Source organism: Struthio camelus, chromosome 21, assembly GCF_040807025.1.
Source record: "Struthio camelus isolate bStrCam1 chromosome 21, bStrCam1.hap1, whole genome shotgun sequence".
Classification (NCBI taxonomy): Eukaryota; Metazoa; Chordata; class Aves; order Struthioniformes; family Struthionidae; genus Struthio; species Struthio camelus.
Window position 1 is genome coordinate 1,431,985 of NC_090962.1, and position 24,582 is coordinate 1,456,566.

The following is a 24,582-nucleotide window of genomic DNA, read 5'->3' on the forward strand; positions in this document are numbered from 1 at the left end:
GACGGCTCCCGTGCTCTGATTGGCCGCCTGATGCGCCTGCTCCCGCCCCTTCCCTCCGGCTTCCGGCCCGGGCGGCGGTTAGGGCGCGGCGGGCGGAGCGGGCGGGTTTGAATCGGGCGCCGCGCCCCGCCCCTAACGGCCCGGCGCCGCCTCCCTCCCGCGCAGGCCGCGCTGGGGCCCCTCAGGCCGGCGGCCGCAGCCCGCCATGAACTTCTCGGAGCTGTTCAAGCTCTCCGGCCTGCTCGGGAAGTTCTCCCCCGACGGGAAGCGCCTGGTGAGTCGGGGCGGCGGTGCCTGGGCGGGCTCGGCCGCCGCCTGCGGCCTCCGCGGCGGGAGCGGCGGTGCTGCCGGCGGGCGCTCGGCTGCGGCGTCGCCGCTCCCTGAGGCAGGCTCGGCTGCGGCCGCGAGATGAAAGGCTGCCGCGGCACCGCCGGCCCGAGCTGGGCTGAAGAAGCCGACGGGAAGGGCGGTAGCCGCTCAGGCGGGGGCGTCTCTCTCCTACTTTGTGAGGATTAGTTGAACGTCTAGCAGCAGGTTCGCCAAAAAAAACGCACGAACGAAAGCTGTTCGCGATCAGCAAGTGCTAGCGCTTCACAGGAGTTTCTCTTTATGAAGAAACAAGGAAAAGCCGCACAGACCAGTGAGTTTAGCACTGAACTGGACTCAGATGGATTTTTGGGTTTTTTTTCTGTTGCAGGCGATAACTTAAAAGTTTACTAAAGTCACAGTAAACTAAATTTAATGAAAAATTCTAGAGAATTTATGGGCTGTAACTTGTATTTTCCTCTAGCAACTTGTGAGGAAAATGCCATCGTGAGAGTTATAGTGACACCCAATGGTAAAGTTCTTGCTTGAAGACCGTTTAGTCCTGTGTGGCTAGTGAGTTATACTGGAACATAAAGCTTCTTTTTTGGACTGATGTATGTGTGCCCTGAAATATAATTTTCCAGGGTTAGGCTTCTTTCAAATGACTGCAGTGGGACACAAACTTAGCCTGTAGTAGTTCAAAACTCATCACCTTGCCAGCACTGATGATTCTTAATTTATGTTGATCAGTGTTATGGCTGAGTCAACCAAACTTTCCACTGCACACTGTTTGTGTGAATAAAAGAATCCCAATACATTGAAACACTAATAGTGATATTAATCCTGTGAAAACTTAACTGTATATGTAGGATAACTTAGTTGTTAGAAACTTTTAGTCAGAATAGGTCTTAATATTTGAGACCTAATAAAGGTTAACTAAATAGTTATGGGATGAAGGCTTTTTTTAAAGTAGATTTAATTATACTTAACAAGCAATTACAGAATGAATTAGGATATTTTTGTAATGAATGTAGGCCCCGCTCCTGGCTTGCTTATTCTTCCTGTGGTTTGCACTAGAACAAAGCTTATGCCAAATCTTTCTAAAAGCAAAAATCCTAATTGCTTTTAAAACGTTTCAACTCTACAACAGCACGGCAGGTTGTCATGATACAGTAAAAATCACGATTGTCTTATATCCAGTATTGATGCACGAACTCAGCTTTGTTTTTAATTTTGGTCAGGCTTCATGCGTGCAGTACCGTTTGGTCATTCGAGATGTGAACACCCTCCAGATTCTTCAGCTGTACACTTGCCTGGATCAGATTCAATATATAGAATGGTCATCCGATTCTCTCTTTATATTATGTGCCATGTACAAGCGAGGGATTGTTCAGGTAAGGCAAATACAGAATAGAATATATTTGCTCTCTGGGATTCACATGTGATGCGAGTGAGAGCTCCTTAATGGCAAGCATTACTTCAATGTTTTTGCTAAAGTAGCTGTCACTTTGAGAATAACCCAGCATGCCATTATTTTTGAAACCATGACAGAAATGTTAGTTTGAAAACAAATAGATTTAGAATAAAAATATTTAGGAAAAGTATTTAAAACAAAGCTGGAGAGCACCTTAGGAATTTCTTATTTCGGAAAGAAATAAATTCATGCAGGCTTGCTGAATGGACTAAAGTATGCTTTTCTTAAAAAGTGTTGAATATTCATATTATTTGGCACAGAAGAAAATTTATTTTACAATTTATGTTAACAGAGAGATGTGTGGCTTACTTTTGTAGTGGGATCCAGCGCCAGTCCTTCATGGCCACAGGCTTTCAGAGGTTTCCTGACCTCTGTAGCATGCGATGCAGGAACTTTCTTTCTCAGCTGTGGCGTATTCTTGTAAGAAGAGGTTTTGATGAACTGTTCGTATGGTGCACTGTCTGACTGACTTCCACTCTTACCTAGGTCTGGTCCTTAGAGCAGCCAGACTGGCACTGTAAGATTGACGAGGGATCAGCAGGATTGGTGGCTTCATGCTGGAGTCCGGATGGTCGTCACATTCTCAATACAACTGAATTTCATGTAAGTGTGAAGTCATGATTACTCTCGACAGTATCAGATGTTACTGTCTGCCCTTTGCCTCCTAAAATAACTTAAAGCTCTTAAAGCTGTAGTGGTGGTAAAGAAACACAGATGTAGTTTCCCTAAGTCCACAGATGTAATTTAATTCCAGTTTAGACATTAGTTATTTTGTTAGTGTTTTGTTCTCTTGCTTTTGATGAAGAGATAGAAAAGGGGCCCCTAGCTTTAAAGGTAAGAATGTCTGTTTGAGAGAAGTTTAGGGATTACTAAAACTACTGTAATGAATGCCAGTTATCAAATGTGTTGGTAGCTCAGGGAAAGAAAAATTAAGAAGGCCTATTGAATTAAAAGGTATAGTGTTAGATTTATTGACCTATCCAGGACCTGGAAATATTTTCAGAAGTGCTTAATTTCACACACAGTACTTAGACTGATGTTGCTAGAACTACTTGCAGGATTAAAATTAAACACATGTAAATGGCTGTTGGTTAAGAACCATATTCTGGAATCCAGATCAGAGTTTGATGTGTACGTTGGATGCTGTGGGCTTGCTGGAAGGCATGTGAAAGTCTGAATGTCCAATTTTGTAGTTTTTGGATTATAACTGACTGATGCAGCTCATTACAATGAGGAACGGTCAAAAATAGCTACGAACATATAAGAAACTTTTCTCTTTGCTGTATCTAGTGTGTTCAAAACTGTAGAGAATTTCAGATGCCAGGTTATTGCATTATATCCCTCACTAACACTGATTTCAAACGTTAAGCTTCAAAATTTTCCTTTTTTTTAATCTCAGGCAATGGAATATAGGATGGGGGACTTTGTGTATGCAGGCCGGAGTTGGTAGTGCAAATGGGAGTCTGAGGAAACTTGCTTACAGCTGAAGTTTATTTCGTGATGCAAGCATGGTGGAATTGTCTGGCAAGGATATTTAGTGCTGTCAAAGATTTTTAATGCTGGCTAGGGTATAGATTTTTCTGGCTATAAAGTAGTCTCGCAGACTATGCATGCACATTCCTTCTATTAGAGCATGAGTTGCAAGTGATAAATTTAGGCCTGAGTTTTCCTAGGAGTGATTTACCTTGATATGGCAAATAAAATAATTAAAAAAAAAAAAAAATCTGGTGCAGAACCTGAAGTGAGTGAAAGCATGTCTGCTACTGGGCAGAAGTGTCGTAGTCTGAGTAACTCAAACTGAAGGCTGGTGCTATGTGCTGCAAGTGAGTTTCTTATGGCATGTGCATGTGGGGGTGGACTAGCAAGTATTTATTACCTCCCAACAGAACTTGATTTGACCTTAGAGGATTTCATTAAGCCTTTGCCAAGCTGGCATCTGTGTCAGGATAAGTTTTCTTTCCAGCTGTAAACAGGTTGCTAAATTAGCTTGTGTCAGACAGCTGCCTGGGTTATGCCGATGTCTGAGTTGTGTTTACTCTCTAGTATGCTAAATCCATAGTCTGGTGGGGCAGACATGAGTAGTGCTTGAGACAGAAACTGTCAGGATACTTAATATTGGTGTATTATGTACATTATCAAGTTCAGGGATTGCTTGAAGGATTTAAAGGTTCCATGTCAACCAATTCAGTTTGGCTTTGGTAGTCTGACATTTTCAAACAGCACCAACTAATTACTCATACTTGTAATTCTTCAGGTCAACATGTGAGCTCCACTGTAGGCTCACAAATAACTTTCTTACTGTTCCTAGCAACTTTTAAAAGGATATGGTTATGCTACTTTATTTCTAGCAATCTGTACTGGTTACTGCCACATATGAAGTTTTAGTTTTTCATCTGCTTTCAGTCAAGTTGTTTTTGTGGTCAGCGTTGTAGTGTGTTTTTTTTCTTTTTTGATGTGACTGGTGTGCAGTTTCTAACTCAAGATGAGGGCATGAGGATTCTGGCACATGTTCTCGACATCCATTTTGACCTATTATCTTTTAAGACTGGCAGCAATGCTCTGTATGCATTTGAATGATTACAGACTCATTTGCAATAAAGATAATAATGTGTAGTTTTTTGACTTCCAGGATTATTACACAACGTACAGTAACATAGAAAAGTCCAGATAGTTATCTAGATCCTTAATTACTGCAATAGACGGCATGATACGCAGGGCAACTAAATAGTACAGTCTTATCAGAGGAAGTATTCAGAGAAGTGCTATCCCTTCCCTCAATAGTGGATTGTTTTCCACAATTATCAATTAATGGCAGATGCAGAGGAATTCACTGTGCTTTACTTCCTTTAAATATTTTTATATATACATGCATGTGTGTGTGTAAATCCCTAACTTAAGTACCAACTTACTTGTATAAACATTTTGAAAGCATCTTTGTGCTATATCTTAGCCTAAGTGTTATGTTTTAAGGGAACCTTCTGTAAACATCTGGGGTGCAATCCTCTTGATGTAGAAAAGTTGTAGGCTTGTCCCTTAAACTGGCACCTTTGTTATTCTGGGTTAGAGGATTTCTTTTGATTTGGAACTGTCAGTGCTGCTGTCCGGTCTGCCAAACTGCAAGGTGAGGTACAGGCTTGCTGGGTTTGGCCAGGCAAAAAGTAGTTGTAACAGGTAGCTGTATACATTCAAAGCTACTTTAAAGCTTGGGAGGTAGGGTTTTTTTAAATTGTCAGCTTATATCTTAGAGCTTCACATGAGAAGTGGTCAGCATAGTTGCAACGTGGTTCCTCTTCCCCCCCCCCCCCCCAATCACCTTATTTATAGCAAGATAGCATACAATTCTGTAATGGAGAGCAGTTTTGAAAAATTGTGTTCTGGAGGTACTTTTTTTCCTCATTTAATCAAGAGCAAATCTAAATAATTAGAAAAACACTTTCTGGCAGCCTGCTTTGCAAAATCTATCTGGAATCTGAAAAAGCTGGAATATGTTATTTGTATTGATTTATGTATTACACTGTAAACCAGTTTGTTGTTCCGTAGGTATGTCTGCTACTTAATTTGTTGTGAGGGCTTCTCCTGTTGAAATCCACTCTATATTTGCAAGACAGTTCTATACTCCTGCTGTATAGCAACATACCTAACACAACAACAGATTGCTAGAAGAGTCCATATTATCAATTTTTCCTATGAAAGATGTTGAGCTAGCTATCTTACAGTGCCATCATTCACTGTATGGATTCAGAGATGTATGTAGAGCTTGAACAAGAACTGCAGGTATAAAATACAGGAGAAGTGAATGGAACTTCTGATTCCTCATGGCTTTGATGTTTGGTGATAAATAATTTGAAAAACATTAACGTTGTTCCTGTAGTATTTCTTTTAGAAACCATATTTATGAACTATATACATTATACTTTTTCTAGTTCCGCTTTAGGAATTGAAGCATTGATGAGCTTCTTTCAAATTATAGCAGCAGCAGCTTTAAAAAAAAAAAAAAAGTGTGTGTTCCTGTGTATATTGGAGCTAATCCTTAGTAACTGTAAATGGCTACATTGGCTGAAAAATACTTTCTGTCGAGGAATGTGCTCTGAATAATCTTCCGAAATCCAGTGCTGACAGACGCTGCTATGTAAGGAGGACTTGTGACCCAGTCAAGTCTGGGACAAAAGTTGACAGTCATTTGAGATGCAAGGTTGTTTAAAAGTGTGTTTTTATCTGGTGAAAATCACCAGTCTTACACCTGCCTATAGCTGTCAAAATTGGGATGTAGTCCTGAACCCAGCATGGGAGACTGTTTATCACATTACCATCTAAATACTTTTTATTTCTCAGCTGTTTTTAGGCTATTTTAAAAATGTTTCTGCTTTTGGTTTGTCTTTCCACTGCAAAACAACAGCTGAAAGCTTTTCAGACACCATTATCATCTGGATTTGAGTTTGACAACTCCACTTAATCTAGTCATCTACACTAAAGAGAAAGTACTTCTTAAAATGATCAGCAAAGTGCCTGCCCCTGATTTAATTGAGTACAATCTTTTCTTCTGCTTTAAAAGCAATTGGTCCTTCCCCACAAACCCTCTGAGAAAATCAAACAAGAGCAACATAGTTTCTTTAAGTCTTTACAATGTGTTTGACTTCCTTTTTTCATCCTCCATGCATTTTATATGTCTGTCTTTCAATCACTGCTAGCCATGGAAGAATCCTTGATCTAGTTTACTCTGTCATCTTGGGCCAGCATGTGAAATAATGTTGCAGTTCCAGCTGGGAATTTGAAGGTTCTCCCTGTCTGTCACATTTAATTGTAAGCATATTGTTAATATGTGTAGAATGGCTTTGAAGTCCACAGGTTAAGCATACAGTGTAATTTTTCCAATTTAGGAAATGTTTTTGACTGTACACAAAGCGAGCAACCGAAAAGAATTCGAATTTGGGGAAATCAAAATGGTTTACATGTTTCTAATATTAGGCCAAAACTTTCAAGTTGTGTTTTATGTGACTTGGAGAAGAGGTTGCAATGAAATGAGAGAGCTTGTACGTGCTCTCTGACTTGCAGTTGTGTACACTTTTTACTAGTTTGCAGCTTTTTCACAGGGGAGTTATCTAAGTTAAATAGAGGATCTTAGTTGTTGCGGATATGTTGTGACTGATTTAGATCAGTCAAATCTTGACTAATTTAGAATTTTGAAGATCAAGTGCTTTGTATGTATCCAGTATAATAAGTCTTTGTTTTTAACAGTGTACTTTTGTATTTGAGTACATTAGGTGTAAATATCCCATGGATGTTTAGGAGGGGTTGTATTGTTTAGCTGTAGTCTTTACCCTGTATTGCAATTTATGCCTTATGTGCTAGAAAGGATATGTTAAGGAGACAGGGAGTGATACAATACTATTCCAATAATAATGTTTAATGTTACTGAAAGTTTCAGTGTCTCTGAAGTAAGCAAATGTTTAGCAGTTAAATGCAATGTGACAAGAATGAAGAGGGAAACCATCATTAATGTCTTTTCTGGGGAGTTGTACTTGACCATTTTAGAGAAGGTTCTGTGTGAATAGTGAACAAGAGGAACGTGTCCAAGGACCAAACAGTGATGGCAGTAGAAATAGCTTTTACAGCAAAGGTGTACTTGCCTTTTCTCTTCTGAGCTGGAATCTCAGACAAGGCAGTGGTTGCAGTAGGAACTCTGCACATGATGTGCTGCTTCCCACCTATAGAGATTTCCCTTTTCCCAAGTACTTGGGCTTCATTTAAGGTTTTGCCTTGTTTTGAGCATGTGAGATGGTCTGTGTGGCACAGGATAGAAGTGTATTTGACACACAGCAGACCAGGTGAGTTGATTGTGAGGCCAAGTAGTAACACCACTGTAAACTTGAATGCCTTTGTTGGGAAAAATATGACCCGGATCTCAGCATTCAAAGCTTGCAGCTGCTAAGCTTGTATTAAGTGGCTGTAGAATGTGTGCTGGGTGCACTGCATGGTTTGATCAAGGCAGGAACAGCAGTAAGTACATTTAACGCTGCAATTAATAGGAACAAGCAGCATGTCACTATTGCAGTTGTTGGAGAAGAATGTGAGTAGGCATTGTGCTGGTATTTTTAAAGTAAATATTGCATGAAGAGCAGACTAACAATGCTGTATTTTTGTATGTCCGGAAGTGAGCAGTTGGAGTGATAAACCTTGATTAATGTTGTTCATTCAGTGGATTCCTCTAGGGCCTGTTAAAAACTTAAAGATAGTTCTCCAGATGTCTAGTAGTAATTTCATACCTGTTAAATAAAGGAAGGGAACAAAAGCTGTTATATGTTCTTCCAATAGTGCCTTGTTTTAAACTTTGCACAGAAGACAATTGGAATCCAATCTGGTTGTACTCTTTCCTGTTAGTTGAAAAAGAAAGTTTTGTGCTACTTCAAATCTCCTTTCACAAGCTTCTGTTTAGGCAAAAGTGTTAGGAAAAACAGTAAATGCAGTTCTTTTTGCTTTGGGGTTCCATGTATCTCTGGACGGGGGCAGCATTTATTAGGATTCTGTGGTTGGGTTGGAACGTGATCAATTTAGTCAATGCTTTCCAGCCAAAATGTTAGTTTCAGTAATAGGGAGGTAAAGGAAGGGGGCAGGGGAGGAAAAAAGGAAAAAAAGGAGAAAGGAAAAAAAAAAGAAGAAAAACTTGCCAAGTTCTGTTGCAGTGTATAAAGTCCCTAGATGGGGAAAAAATACATAGGATGCTACACTGGAGTCCCAGGGTTGAATAGCACCAAATACTTCAGAGAAGGAAAATGTATATGGAGGACAAACGCAAAGCAAGTACAGCAGATACTTCTTCCCAACACTGCTTGTGATCAGCCTGCAATTTGTGCAGGAAGAGCATACCTTCCTTCAGGGTTGTTGTATGATGATGTCATGTTAGATGGTGCTGGGATTCTGCTTATATATTAAATGAGAACTAGCATTGTTGTTCAGTAGTTTTAGGAAAGATAATTTTGTGACCATGGTTCTTTAGAAGACAGGTAAGACTATTCTTGCAATAGAGTCTCTTACCTTCTCTTTTGGTGCCATAAAATATGGGAAAAAACTAGGGAAAAAATTAAACTGGAAACATTCCTCACTTCAGACATAAATGCGAAAGTTCACATGACATATTGATTAATGCCCATGTGTCTCATGTGGCTGCTGTTGCTAAGGGAGAGTAAGTATTTGTTTTTAATTGAATAATCTGCAGATGGCAACACAGAGCTTCCAGAATGCAGGCTGTGACCTTGAAGAGCTGTGGAGAGGTTTGTTTTGCAGCTGACTGCCGTCTTTGCAGTTTTTGTATCATATGGATGCATGAGCCTCCCCAAATATCCCAAATATGATATTTAATGCCTTGTTTTGCATACTGTATTTGAACTTTTCTAGTTCTTCTAATAATTATATAATGTTGCCTTCCTGCGGGTGATTGAGGAGGGAAGAGAAATGCAAATTAGCTGTCAAAGCTGAGTATGATTTTAAGTGTTCATACTTAGTAGCTGTGTCCCAAGAGCTACAATGTTCTTAAGTTGTCATAACTTCTAATCTCTTCATAAATGCAAGATATATTTCTCATCTTTTTTCCAGATTCTATGACAAAACTGTTTATCCAACTGAAAAATGTGTATCATACACTGTCAATTCTGTAGCTGGATTTATGCTAATGTCAGTGACTTTAATGTAAATTAACAAAGTGTTGTTGTGTGTATTGATGTTCTGCATCTCATACTTCTCCAGAGTATGTGATGTGCCTATAATATTAATTTGGAGTAAGAAGCATCCCAAACTAAAGGGAAGAGAAGGTGTGATAATTCCTCAAAGTTATTTTTTTAGGATTCAGCGCTCTGTAGAATAGCTGCAAGGCTTAAAGCACAGAACATATATTGACCTACTTTGCATTGTTGAATTAAGTTGTTTGGATTTTTATTTACTTCTCATTTTTGTAGATTAAAAAAGATCAAATGCTTCCTTCTCTCTCTCTCTCTATCTCTTTGCAACAGCTGCGGATAACCGTGTGGTCCTTGTGTACAAAATCTGTATCTTATATCAAGTATCCCAAAGCTTGTCAGCAGGGTAAGTACAAGGAATGGTATTTTTAACATGGCAAAAAAGGAAAACGAAACATATAGTGATGAAGCACTATTCTGATCAGAATATGGTCTTGTACCTCCCAGCTGAGGGGTTAGCTCATCCTCAGGGATGCATGTTTGAGATCAGTACCAGTGTGCCACCTACTGCAAGTGCTACACTGAGATCTGATCTGCAGTTGTCATCCTCGCTGTGCATGGAGGAAGGTTACATCTGGTCTACATACCTGTTCTTGGAATGTCAGGTAAAAGAATGTTCTTGGAAAGCAAATTGCCAGGCTTTATGGCAATCAACTAGATTTTAGGTAACTAGAACAGCCGGAGAATATGTTATGTCAAAGTAAACCCAAGGAGAAACGTTAATATACTTTTTCTTCCCTATACTTTTTCTTCCCCATACTTTTTCTTCCCCACACAGACTTTCACATGGATTGGGTAGACTGTTGAAAGGGTTGCAGATAGTTCTTGTGCAGAGAATAAGGGCCTCTGAGAAATTCATGTAGAAGGAGGGAGAAGGTGAAAGGTTCTTTTACAGGTTCAAAGTTAAAAGAAATTGTGTGGGAAACCAAAAAGTTTGAGATAAGATTATGGGAGGGTGTTTGTTTTTGGTTTGGTGTGTGGGGGTGTAGGTTTTTTGTTTGTTTTGGGTGTGTTGTGTGTGTAATCACTGAAGTGACACTGGGAAATGGTTTAGTTAGATACTCATCGAAGGTCAGTCTTCTGCATAAAATGGTGCGTAAAATTTCTGCCTAAAACTTTAGATAGTTATTTCTTTGCGGCAGTGATTTTTGTTGCGTCTCTGGGTGCTTTAAGACATTAAATTAACAATTGTGGCACTTAGAGGTTTAGCTGGATATGTTTCTGAGGAAAAGCACTAATCCAAAATTTTTATCATTATTTTAAATATTAAAAGGTTTGAAAAGGAAGCTCATGTCAGAACTGGTAACCATGTAACTGTGGTTAGCAGTTACTTTTCCTGCTGTTCATGCATAACTATGTCCCATGTATCACAAAGATAATTCTATATTCCATGTACAATAAGGGAGTGAATAGGGACCTATGCCTGGAAGCTGATGGAATGCCAATGGTTGTAATAACTAATTCATACAGTTAGACAAACTGCATATTTTAAATCTGACTGTGGATTTTATATAATGACTGTCTGTCAGTAATCAAACAGGTGGTTTTACAGAAGCGTGCTGAAGTTCTACAATAGCTGTGAAGCTGCAGCCTTTAGAAATAGTATACTGAAAGTTTTAAGAATTGCCAAGATAACAAAGCAAAGTGGCTTAAAAAAAAAGCATTGACCTGTGATCAAATTTTCTGTGAAGCTAATGTTTCCTTTCCTTTTAGTTCCTCTTTGAATTAGGAGCAACTGCTTTGCTTTCTCTTATTATTGTTTTTTTCATTAACTTTCTATCTCATTGCCAGGAATAGCTTTCACTAAGGATGGCCGCTATATGGCCTTAGCGGAAAGACGTGACTGCAAAGACTTCATTAGCCTCTTTGTATGCAGTGACTGGCAGCTACTGAGAGTAAGATATGTCCTTATTTTCCATTGCATCTGCATAGACTACAAGTATACCCTGCGTGCTCCTTTAAATACACAGTCACTTTGCTAGTCTGGTTTTAGATTTATCAGTGGAGTATTTGTTAGTATTTATTTGCCAGTATCTGGCTCCTTCACTGGCCTGCAGGCATACTTTTGTGGCAGAGGAATTCTGTTCAGGAAGCCATATATGTGTGTAAAGAACTCCTGATGGAATGCAATAATTTCACCTCCGAATTCTTGTGTGAGCTTACTTACAATAAGCTATTCTGCAGTAATAATTGTGAAAGTATTGACCATTTGACAAAGCAATAATTTGAAATGTATAGTGTAAATCCTCTCATTTTCTACTTAAAAGTGAAAATGGGCTATGCAGAATGCATGTTTTAAAGAACTGGATGAATCTGTGGAAGTTAAACCCATTAAGTACTCGTCTGTACATAGCATCACCTCTGATTCAGGAATTCTGAGTTTCGTTGGAGAGTGATAGAGTAATTTGGGAAATAATACCAAAAGCTTGCCATGTTCTTGAGCTCTTCCATAATGATCCTGTCTCAGTCTTTCTGAGAAAAGGATTTAGGCTAGATAGATTTCTTAACTAATTCAGTGTAAATATTGTGGTTTTTTTTTTATAAAATGCTGTTCATTTAAAAACATACCAACTTCTTGATTTTTTTGGAAAGGGAAACCAAAGTGGTAGTGAATATAGTATATTGTTTAAAAAAAAAAATCTATTTCTACACTAGTAAAAAAGGCTCTGTTACATTTATGATGGGACTTCAAAACAAAATCCTCAATTTTATCACTTTAAGTCAGATGCAACAGTATCTCTTGGTATAATGTTGTAAATAGTTTTATGTCTTTTTTTGTGGGGGGCAGCATTTTGACACTGAGACACAGGATCTGTTTGGGATTGAATGGGCTCCTAATGGCTGTGTTCTGGCAGTGTGGGATACGTGTCTGGAGGTATGACAAAAAGCAGATTTTCCTTGAAGTTCAAGTTGTCTTTTGTAACTACTATGTGTAAAGCAGTAACTAAAGAAACCTTACATTGTAATATCTTTTAACAAACAACAAATGCTGCAACTCTAAGAAATCCTTTAAAATATAATACTTGTGTTGGCAATGGATGTCCTTTCATGTGCATGTGAAACTGTTATGTAAATCTTTTTAATGATAACAGACTATTAGCATTCTTTCTAATATAACTAAAATATATTTTTAGTTTTGACTTTAAACATTGTGTAAGCAACTATTAAGATAATGAATGAATTTTTCTGTTAGACTTTTCTACAGTATTAATTTACATTGCATGGTGACTTTACAGTTAATTAAAAGTACTCATCCAGAAAGTTAGCAAGGAATACATAAATTGCTATCCTTACTGCTCTGAATATACTAAGCTCTAGATGCAGAAGAGGAGATATGAGTTTACGGATATGGGCAACATGGTCAAAACAAATACCACTGGGAAGGAGCAGGGATGTGCCTCTGGCATCCTTCATCATATGACTGCTGATGCTGAAGGAGTATGAGGGTCTCCCTTAATGGCATCTGCTACTGACATTGTTGAAGAGACTGTCGGGCTAGGTGGGCCATTGGTCTGACCCAGTGGGGCATTTATGTTTGTAGGGTCAGAGTGACATGTTCCTAGAGTGCCAGAAGAACCAAAGAGGTGCCCTGGAACCTCTTGACTCATTTCACAGATAGAAACAGAGACCATGGTTTCTGTATTTAACTTACTACATTTTAAGCTGTGAGGATTTGGCAGGAATGCTTCTGCCTGTCTGTGGCTTTTAATGATATTGTTAGTCTTGAGAATTAATCAATTTATATTTCAGTATAAAATACTGCTGTATTCCCTTGATGGCCGACTGCTGTCCACATATCAGGCTTATGAATGGTCGCTAGGCATAAAATCAATTGCCTGGAGTCCCAGCAGTCAATTTTTGGCAATTGGCAGCTATGATGAAAAGGTAAGAAACAGAAAAGAGAAATTAAGTGTATTTAAGTCATTTGCAAAACTTTGTCATAACAGTTCTCTTCTGCAACGCTTTCTTTGAATTAGGTGCGTATCTTGAACCATGTAACTTGGAAGAAGATCACAGAGTTTGAGCATCCAGCAACCATTACTAATCCAAAGACTGTAAGTATAGGTCCAAAATCCACTGAATCGTTAGCAACACTTTGCTAGTGCTGCTGTTTGTCTGAAAGATACTGGTAATTCCATTCCATTCTGGAGACTTTACCTTTTTTTTTTTCCTGCTGATCTGTAAATAGTGCTTGAGGAATTGCATGAAAATTTCCAGTTACAAGAAAAATAGAGAAATCCTTTCAAGTTTCATGGAATACGCATGTCTGATCTTCTCTCTCATCCACTAATGGATTCTCAGAGGTCTTCTGTCATACACCAACATATTTTGATGTAGGTGGTTGATTGCATTATAGCTCCCAAGCTGGGAAACTTAGCAGGGGATAGGTGTGTCTGTTTTATGCAACTGACAACATTAAACAGCATTTGAACCGATTGTGATTGCACTTAGATTTTGTAATTACAAGCTCATTCAGATTGCCTAAAGAGGATTTCTTGTAAACATCTGCCATCACTTATTTTTATTCTTGCGTATGTATATAGTCTCTAGATAGTTGGCGGTAGGCAGAGAGCTGTAGCTTTTGCTTCAAAAAAGCATAAATTACTTGCATCCTTCAAGGTTTTAAAAGAAAAAAAAAAACACTTGCAATAGCATGCAATGCTATTAACTAAAGGAAGGACTAGTCTTATGTTTTTGCAGGTATCCTGCAAGCATTTACATATGTAGACTGTAAATCTACAAAATGAACATGACTGTGTTGATGCCTCTTAAGCAGAGGTAGGATCTGTAAAATGAAAATCAGCAAAAAGTTTCCCTACTGAAACATGGTCTTAGATGTGAAATATGTAGTAGAAAACAGCTGGGAATTGCTTTGTTAATCCCTTATTACAAAGACTGGAATTTCCATTGATGCTTTTTTCCAGGGCTTTGTGTTTGGGAATAGTTAAGTTATAGGTGCGGTATTAAAATATCTTTACTATTGTCTCCTGCAACGTTGCACTTTTTTTATTTATGATAGGATACAAGTAAAGATTGTTACAAAAATGAAGTGCATGTTCCTAACCTAATAAAGATTTATTGTACTACCAAATTTAACTTTCGGGGATAATGAATGAGGTGCAGTCTGCTGGATTCATTCTTCATAGACCGGTTTTATTTATCACAGAAGTGTTTTCCTGATCACGGTTGCAAACTACAAATGAATGACTGAGAATTCCAGATTCATTATTTGCCTGCTGAAACTCTTCCCTCCTTTGATGAAATAGGGGATATTGCATTCTAATACACTTGAAAATAAGCTAGTGGGATGTGGATAACTTGGTAATACCCAATTCTCTTAAGCCCTTCTGTAGAACTCTCGCTTGTTTCTTTGTAGATTGTGTATAAAGAAGTGGAGAAATCCCCAGCTGTTGAAACAGAGAGACTTTCTTTCCCTCCGAGAGCATTGGCTAGTTCTCTCTTCAGCACACAGAGTAAATGTAAGCCAAAGTTTACTAAATGAGACACTTGAGTTTGTCATGGGAAGTCTTTCTGTAAACAAACATTACAGGCAAACTCTGTCTCTTGATATTACATCCTCTGGATGTTCAAGTCTCCTGAATTATCTGAAATATTTCCAAGGACAGTAAGGGTCCTAATAGATAGGGTGCTGTCTATATGGTGTTTTGAAGGTAGAGTAGAGAGTAGGGAGATACTATAGAAGAGAATTGTAATTGCTTGGGCCGAGGAGAAATAGCAGGCGGATATTCAATGCTGGGGTTCCTTGCAAAAATTGCCTTAACGCTGTGTGAATTTTTTCCTCTTTTGTTCAGTCTATACAATATTGCTTTGTGCCTTACAATTACTTTAACTATTGCAGATAATTGATAGTTCATCTTATTTTAGCAGTTAAGAACCTGTGTGTGGTGATTCCTACAATAACAAAAATGAAAAGGTGTCAAAAGGCACTCTTGCTGTCTTTTTTTTAAATAGTAATTAATGCCTTAGGTATGAGGTTAAGTGAAAAAGCAGAGCAAGAAGAAAGGGATTTAACAAAGCAATTTGTCTAAGAGGCTGTAGTCCTAGCAATACTTTAAACTTACCTTCGGATAACAGACTCAAACAGTGAAATGGTCATAGAAAATTTTTGATTTACATATATATTTTTTCTATCTTTAAGTGTCTCATTACTTAGGGGGCTATAACTTTGACTCCTTTGCCTTGCACTGGTGTCTGAAACACCAGTTAAAAAATGGTGAAAATGTGATTTGACTACTGTTTATAGTTTAATCTCAGACTTGCCTGGATTTCCAGGTTTTTTTGGTGTAGAAGGGCAAGAATAGTAAGCTGTTTGAAGAGAGAGGGGGGAAAAAAAGAGAGATGCAAAGCCTTAGAACTATTGAGAATTTTTTGACTGCAGTATCTTGCAAGAGAGTAAAATACTGCCCTCTCATTTTGGAGATCCGACTTCTAAGGCTCGGAATGTAAATATTATTTTGTCCGTCCAGGCTTGCTTAGTAAAGTACTTCTATTTCAAATTCCAGATGACATTTCCCAGGTGCCAGTTTCTTTACAGTATGTCAAACCAATTGCTGATAGGGCAAATCCCAAAATCGGGATTGGAATGCTGGCATTCAGTCCAGATAACTGTTTCTTGGCAACCAAAAATGGTAAGTTCCTAATGGACTCTTATTAGAGGAGAAATCTATTATGTAAATGGTATTATTTTCATACAATAAACAAGGACAATTGAGTTATTTTGCACTATGGGAAAACTCATGGTCCTATTCAAAATTGGCCCATCATTGTGCAAAGACTTCCTCAGCTACAGAGGAAATCGGCCTATGTCCTCTAGCATCATAATAAATTTTGAGCTGTGACCTGCTTATCATTGCTTTAACTCTCAATCTTGGCTTTGTTTAATATGTGCTTTAATTTCCTGTGTGTGTGTGTAATTAGAAAATGGAACACAAATCTTTCTGCCTTTATTTACAGCAAATATCTCCTTAAAAGGCAGAATTTATCAAAGTCTATAATGGGTTTTGTTTAGCACAAATAAAGTTACGGAACTAACACTTAATTTTGCCTCTTGACAAGGCTGAGAGCTGTTTACTGCAGGATACAAAACTTGTGGCTCAGAGGCAAAACCTACTAACAGCAACATAATTGTAAATAATTTCATAAAGCTAGTGAAGGACCGGAAGATAAACTCTTTATTCTTCTTGCAGTTTCTGCAAAGCAAAATTTAAGGTGCTGTTTAGGTGAAACCGCAGTGATGTTAAACCTGTGTTGTACATGGTTTACATGTACACCATGTTGTACATGGTGTGTGTATTGCTAGGCCTCATTTAATATCTGTTTCTTAAGGAAAGATATATGCATGTTCCATTTTTCCTTCTGATAGTCACATGATTGCTCTTTCCTTTTCTGTAGATAATATTCCTAATGCTGTCTGGATCTGGGACATTCAAAAGCTGAAACTGTTTGTAGTATTGGAGCAGTTGTGTGCAATCCAGTCTTTCCAATGGGATCCACGACAACCTCGACTTGCTGTATGTACAGGAAATAGCAAAGTGTACTTATGGTCCCCAGCTGGATGTGTGTCAGTACAGGTTCCAGTGGAAGGTAAGGCTGCCTGCAACAACCTCTACAAGTCATTATTGGCTTTTCATTTACAAAATATTTGCCACTTATAAATTGGCTAAAGCGTTGTTGTGTAAAGGTTCGAAATGTACTTGGAGCTTCTTAAAAACAGGTATTTCTATCTACAGAAAAGGCATTCACAGTGAGACATAGTAAACATGGCAAAAATATATCAAGAACAGGGCACACAGGTTAAAAATAGTTTATTGGTACTTAATTATATGATATGGTGACGTCTTTCTCAAGACTTATACTCTTATCAGTTTATTTACATAGAAACAATAGCTGTCCAGAATGGCAAGTGTTGAAATAAAGCCTTTAAAATGCCTAGAATGAGTTTGTGTATTCTGAAAACAAACAAACTGCAACAAAGCACTAGTCAGTGGGGAATGAACATGTTGAATCTAATGTATAAAGATAGGCCTAAGAACACAAGGGACCTGAACTCTGACTCGGCCTGCATGATGGAAAGTGTTCTGTGTTTTGCAATGAGTTGTATCAGGCCATTAGCTAGACCACATAAACATCTTTCTGTGTATTAGGCAGAAAAACATCACGAAGTTATAAGTTTGTCTTTTCTATACAGCTAGCACCTATATTGTCAGGTTATGCAGCTCTGCACCACTGGACACCTGTGGCATTTGTTTGCATTAAAACGATGTGGCCACAAACTCGGTTGTGATTGTACATGGAGCACAAAGTAACTGCAGATTTTGCTACCTGAATGGGGAAAAGAGTGAGTGCTGCAGCAGCCTACATGTATTGAAATACTGAGAGAGCAAACCAGGTCTAGTATAGCAGTGTAATCAATCAATCACCCTGTTAAGCCTCCTGGGGGAGGGAGAGCAGGTATCTTTAGCAGTCTATCTGACCGTTACCCTAAGAAAAGATGGCTCGAATAAGATGATGGACGACTTGTTGACAAACTGATCTGTTTCTACAGGTGACTTCCAGATCCTTTCTCTTTGCTGGCATTCTAGTGGAGATTCTGTGGCACTTCTGAGTAAGGATAATTTTTGTGTGTGTTACTTAGAAAGAGAAGAGGTAAAATAATTATTTATGTTTAAAAACATAAAGTAAGTTTGAGAGAAAGTGAGAAAAGGTCAGACCCTATTGTCCAGTTTGAAACTGTTTTGTACTAATAAATTATTTATTTGAAGGAGCACAAACTCCACTGTGTGAACTACTGTGATTGTATTTGAATGAACTGATGTTGCAACTAAAGCGTAGAGAATGAAGCCTGGATTTTAAGGAAACTTCAATATTGATGTAGCTGAACTTTCTCTTGAACTTTCTCAACTATGAAACTCCTTTTCTAAAATTGTAGCTGTGTGTATAAATATATAGACATTATTTAATTTTGATAATTCCCAATGAATATTTTGATAATTATATACCTTGCATGACCCTAACTATAAGCCTGCATTTCTCCATTCCAGTTCTGAGAGAAAATAAAAGTCTTTCACTACAGTTTTCTTGGTTTAACTGCAACTGCACAATACTGTTGGTGACGTGATTGCATAGCTATTATGTATCCCAAAACAAGGAAAGAGTTATTTGCACATAGCAATATGCAACTTATATCTACCCCAGCAGGGCAATAGATTCTCTGTCTATTAGAAATAAATATTGTAGCAGAAGTAGATACATCAATAAGACACTTTTTCTAGTGAGTTGATTACTGCTAAAACAAAATGAGTCCTATGTTTAGAAAGCAAATGAAGTCACTTGTAATAATTACTTTCCTTTTCCAGACTAAGATGTTAACCAGTAATGGTAGTAGTGCCTAGACTACTTTAGATTTATTACATAGAATCGGTTCAAAAAGGATCATTATCTGTTTACTCTAGAATGGCATGCTATACAACAGGGAACTGAAGTGGGAGCTTGTAAACCCACTGTGTTGAGAGCGAACAATGACTGTTTAGTGTCAAATTGGAGTGGACAGTTCAGTATGGAACAAATGACTGGATTGTCTTTTACCTCTCTTCTGAATAGCCTGCCACTGTTCTTTGCCAACTAATGGGCTCCCTTCCTTGGGAATCTATTGCATTTTTTTCTTTTGCTGCTTAACTTGAGATCCTCAGTCTCCACAAAATGAAGAATAAAGAACAATAGTTAAGTTGGAATTTAACTTTACTACAAGATTAACAAAAGTTAAATAGATATCTTAGAAAATGCATCAAGAAGGCCATGCAGTTTGTTGCATTCATTCCATCATCACTTCCATTTTACATAAGTTTCAGAAACATACATCTACTTTATTTAAGTTCAGAAAAATACCACGGCTGCACAGAATTTTATTCAGCATTATAGTAGCAGAGAGATGCTATGGTAAAATGACACGTAGATGGTCATACACAGTGAAAAAGCTTGTTACTCCAACCAAAATTGCTCGAGATTATTGTATTTCTTATGCTGCATCTGAAATTCATTCTGTACTCAGGATTTGTATGAGGTTAAGTGCAAGATTATATAAATCAAGATTGATGTATACTGCTTAGTTTTATCAGTCTCCATTAGAAAGTCCTGCTCTGCTGCTGTCCCACACTAGAGTAGATTTAAGAAAAATTGCTAAGAATATAAATCTAATTAAAGTAGAATTTAAGTTATAAAAAATGTTTTGTGTAAATAACTTTGAAGGCAAATGTGTTCACGAGGCTTTTGGCTATTGTTTCAAGACAGGTCTTTATTATGGTTGCAGCAAGAAATTGTATGCAAGAAACTTGCAACTTAGATTCAATTAGATTTTTGAGAGGGAGGCTATTACAAAAATAGTTATGAACTTATGTTCAGCCATATACTTCAGTTTATAAAGTAATAGTTCAAATATGCTGTTTCTGAGAGGGCATAACAGTACGGCTTTAACCAAATTTGCTGTCTCAGTGTTTTGCTACAGAATGACTGACAACCATAAAATTTCTTGATATGGAAATAATCAAAATACTAAAATTACTGTAATCTTGAGCCACTAATACCTCTTTGAACAGTACAAATCAATCCTAAACACACCACATGATTTGACACTATATATAGGGATACAACTGTGATATGGCATGAACATGCTACTGTATCTTGGATATTTGTGTGAAGTGTCTGTAGCAGATACAGTCACGCTTAGTTAACAGGCAAAGAGCATGTAGTTAGAAAGGAAGAGGAAATACCACTGTTCACTAGCCTTGCATATGAACCAGTAAAAACTGAAAACTAGATACAAAGTACAAGAACGATGCTACCTTGTGTCCACTTAAGATTAATCTGATGTGCATTCTAGCAATCTTCATGATGATAATCACAGATAACTTCTGTGAACTGATGGTTCTGCAGCCAACTGCTTTTATTCCCATAACTTCATTTTGATTATTGAGTATTCTGCCACTCTCTCCAGGAGACTAATTTCAAATAGCTTTGCTTTGCTTTGAAAACATTAAAAGCAACAAACTTTAAAATCCAATTCTGCCTCTTGTCATGGAGTAGCCAAGTTTTGCTTCGTTGTTGATGAAGGACATCAATCCCAGGTAAGTTTCAATCAGAAGAGGACGCTCCAGCACTAATACGCCATTAGCTCTTCCTGGCAATGGTGACTCCTTATGGGCTTTCTTCACAGCTTGAATTAGTTGAGTTTTAAAGTTTTCTAGCTGAAAGAAAAGATCACTGTGGTGTTATTTTTTCCTTTCTTTTAATTGTTGTGCTTTCATAGGCAAAGAGCTTCTGATGTTGAAGTGTAAAGGATTAACACTAAAGCTGTAGTTGTTCTGGAGCTCGCACTCTATAATAAATTTTACATTGACATTAACCTCTTATGATGCTGTTATTTTCATATGTGGACACTGTCTATATGTAAACCTAAACATGTGAGCTAGGTGCATAAAGATTTATCAGTACCAAATACTGCTTATTATTAGCCACACAATTCTCTTGCCTTTGTAGTTGATGTAATGAAGCTAAATTACTGGTAACATTCCATTTTCAAGTAGAAACCTCCAGAGGAAAGCAATCAGTGTTTTTTTTTTTAATAAGTGAAGGTTTAAATTTAGAAGCTATAGATTATTTGTTTAATTAGCTTGCAGTTCTAGATGAAAAGTCAGGCATCTGCCCATCATGTAAACAAAACAAAAGTATGAATAGCAGCAAGATGTATTTTCTTTGGAGTTTTATATGGGACTTTTGCATGTTTGGAAGTTTAAGCTTCCTTTTTGTATAAACCAGTTATGATTAATCAGCAAAAACTGACTTGCAGCATTAGTTGTGCTGCTTTGCAGAGTCAAAATTTGGAGGATGGGGACACTTAGCTTGCAACTCCAAGTTCTGTATATTTTTGATTTAATTGCTTCCACTTGATTATTTTGAAAAGATATAGCAGACAAATCAAAGTAGTATCCAGCCTCTGATTGCTAAAAGCCATCTAGAATAGGAGAGGTGATTTTCTTACTAGGCAAAGGGATGCAATCTTCTCATCAGCATCTGCCATTGGATGTTCAGTGAATGTGGCATATGGAACATTTGTGGACCATGGATTCCATCTGTTTATGAAGGAGGCACGACTTTGCTTGTCCCACTGAATTCGAATACCAATACCTTCTCGCCTGAATTAGATTACAAAGAATTGATATGGTAAGACTCTTAAGTCTTTGCAGCAAGTTTTATTAGACATGTATCGTCTGAAGATGATGAACACTAACTAAAGCTGGAAGTTAAAATTTAGTTTAATATTAGGCTTTTCTCTAGAAAAGGTGTTAAGAGTAATTCAACATCTGGAAAACCTGTTACTGAAATCCAGCCCCTGAAATATGCAAAAATACTTTAAGATATTTTCTTACAAGCTGAGTGCAAAAAGGTTAAGCTCATTAGACATCTAGGTGACAGAGCCTAAGCAGTATTGTCTGTGATAACCTACACTTAAGCATGACCTGATATTTAGACACAGCATTTCTAATAATGCTGCTGTACTATTGCCACCTACTGCATTATGTAATGATGATGAACTTCTGCTCTAAAATCTATTGATCTCATCCTGAAAGTACTTGAGTGACTCACTTTTAATGTAACTAATAAGTGTCCCACCAAGACAGCAGCTACTCTCTAATTTTTTTCTAATAATTATTTACAAAGTCAACTAGTGGACATCAACACAAGAAAGAATTCTCAAGCTTGACTAGTGCTTAGTGATAAAGGCTGACAGTTCAAACTATTTACAATAACAGTATTATTACAGTACTACTATGTCAACTTACTTGTTTAGAGATTTAGGTGGGAACTCAAACTCCCCTACAGAGATGGTATCAACTGCATTGAGTGATATTCTTGTCACATGCTGGCACTGCAGGCTAATGAAGTCGTATTTACAGATCAGAAGGGACCAATCTGTGATAAGAACTAGACGCTCCTTCTCGTTATTCCAGTGATCAATTCTGGTAAGATAACAAAGGCTGTGAGTTTGAGCAGTTTTCCTGTCTGTCTAGAATCATTTAATAGCTTGTCAAATAGAAGAGCCACTAAGGAGAACAAACTGAAGTCTTAGTAACGCAATATTTTCCATTACAGCCTTTGCTTTGAATCAGCCAGTCTACTAAGAGATTGAATGCCATAACATAGAAAAATACAAAAATAGAAAAATATTGAGAACATTGGAACAAGTCTGAGATCTCAAGTAAGAGCCCTAAAGCTACCTCATGTTGTTTGAGACCAAATGCTGCAGCTACTCAGTGTTAAATGGAGCAGATGGCATTTTCCAACAACTCTTCCAGTAAGTGTTTAATACTGTGCTGTTAGCTTGATACTGTGTTTACTAAAGTGTTTACTAAGAACAACCACGTTTGTTCATGCTCAAGGGAGAGAGAAAGTCTTCTATAACTAGTTTGCACATTCAAAAGCTTGTCTGTTTTTTCAGACTTTAAAAGGCGTTACCTTTCCCTAAATGTTTTGCCATCCTCCAGTCTTGAACCACCACAGCTATAACGCTATTTAGTCTAGAGTAGGTCCTATTTTCACTCTAACTGTAGTGAGCTCAGACTTCAAAAGAGCACCTTCAAAATCTGCTACAGCTTATTTTTATGGCTATTGATTTAATGGTCTTTGCCAGAATTAGTAACTGTCTAATGTTTCAGCAGGAACACTAAGATAAAGCTGCTGAGACCAAAATTTGAAACTTTTTCTCCATTAGTCCCTGCCAGTTTGACTTGTGCCACCTTGAAAGGGCTGTAATTGGCTGTGTTAGCTCCTCGCTCTAAGGAGTGCCTGAGCTTTCAAGTCTTGTCAAATTTGATTCATAAGAAGGAGGGAGGAACATTCAGCTTGTGTTTTGCTTCCATCTCCTAGTCTGGCTATGTAAGACATCCTTTCAGCTTTCATGTGGTTGACTGGTGAGACAGAGCTAATGGAGTATTCTTACAATCCCTGAGACAGTCACTAGCTTGGTATACAGGCAGGACTTTTGTGTAGTTTTAATAGAGTGGATTCTGCTTTGTACGAGGCAATTTGTCTAAATCATAGAGTGGGTAGAGGACACAAGTAGTCATGGGATTGGCCTACCCTAGGCCTCTTTGTGCATTTCTACAGCCATGGTAAGTGGTTGGCAAAAGTATTTTAAAGTCTTAATATGTCCCTGTCATTAATGTAAGAGCACTTAGGCGAAGACACCAGTCCTGAAATAGCTTCCGCGGGGACGGCCAGGGCCAAATCCCTGCACATCACTGCTCTAGAGCACTGCCCCTCTCGTCCGTTCACGCTGCTACTTACTCGGTGAGCAGCCATACGCTCTGCACTTCTCCATCTTCGGTCGGCATCACGACAACGCGAATCTCGTGAACGGCTTGCTCTATCGTTCCGGGCTAAAGCAGGAAACGGAAGAGGTTATGCGCGTTAGTGGGTGCGGCGGGCTGTCGCTGCGAGCCGGCGGCCCTGGCAGGGGCGCGGGGAGGAGGGCGGCGGCGGCTGCTCGCCGGGCCCTACCCGGAACACGAAGTACTCCTTGAGGCGGCCGGCGCGGGTCGGGTTGCGCACGCTGAGCGGCCGCAGCGTCTGGCGCGGCGGCGGCAGGTCGCCGGGGGTGCCGCAGGCGGCGGGCAGCCCGAAGGGCGGCCCGGCCTCGGCCGGCACCAGCAGCGCCGCCGCCGCCGCGGGGCTGCCGCCCGGGCCGCCCTCCACCGAGTCGCGGAGCTGCAGCATCGCGGCGGCCGGGCCGGGCCGGGCTGCGCTGCGCTGCGCGGCTTCCGGGGCGGGCCGCGGGGCGGAGCCGGCCCGGGGCGCGGCGGCTCGCCCGGAAACCTCGGCGCCGGCTGCTCGTGCCGGCGAGCGCCGGAGCTCGCGTCGGGAGGCGGCGGCGCAGCTTAGCGCGGCTGGCCTGGCCTGGCCTGCGCGGCTGCTCGGGGCTGCAGCGTCCGTGCCGTGCTGCTGCCTAGGGTACCGCAGCAGTCGCTTGCTCGTTCTTGTTGTTGAGCAAGTAACGCA

At 39.1% G+C, this 24,582-nt stretch overlaps 2 protein-coding genes across 4 annotated transcripts; one reads left to right on the forward strand and one right to left on the reverse strand.

The window, feature by feature from the left end:
- The first annotated feature begins 64 nt into the window (after positions 1–64).
- On the forward strand, positions 65–20,549 carry WRAP73 (WD repeat containing, antisense to TP73). 3 transcript variants are annotated; one of them, XM_068915743.1, is made up of 12 exons: positions 65–274; positions 1,548–1,700; positions 2,267–2,383; positions 9,784–9,856; positions 11,302–11,405; positions 12,299–12,385; positions 13,261–13,395; positions 13,488–13,565; positions 14,888–14,990; positions 16,035–16,160; positions 16,924–17,115; positions 18,077–20,549. In XM_068915743.1, exons 1-12 carry the CDS (start codon positions 206–208, stop codon positions 18,184–18,186), a joined length of 1,347 nt encoding a protein of 448 aa, XP_068771844.1. In that variant the 5' UTR covers positions 65–205; the 3' UTR covers positions 18,187–20,549. The 3 variants fall into 3 exon arrangements, with proteins under 3 accessions (XP_068771844.1, XP_068771845.1, XP_009669920.1); XM_009671625.2 differs by having other exon boundaries at positions 176–640; XM_068915744.1 differs by lacking the exon at positions 12,299–12,385 and having other exon boundaries at positions 119–274; positions 18,077–18,603.
- On the reverse strand, positions 19,252–24,324 carry TPRG1L (tumor protein p63 regulated 1 like). Its single transcript, XM_009671679.2, has 5 exons — positions 24,085–24,324; positions 23,872–23,963; positions 22,368–22,544; positions 21,566–21,719; positions 19,252–20,771 (listed from the first exon to the last, which is right to left on the reverse strand). Exons 1-5 carry the CDS (start codon positions 24,298–24,300, stop codon positions 20,577–20,579), a joined length of 834 nt encoding a protein of 277 aa, XP_009669974.2. The 5' UTR covers positions 24,301–24,324; the 3' UTR covers positions 19,252–20,576.
- Positions 24,325–24,582: the final 258 nt, after the last annotated feature.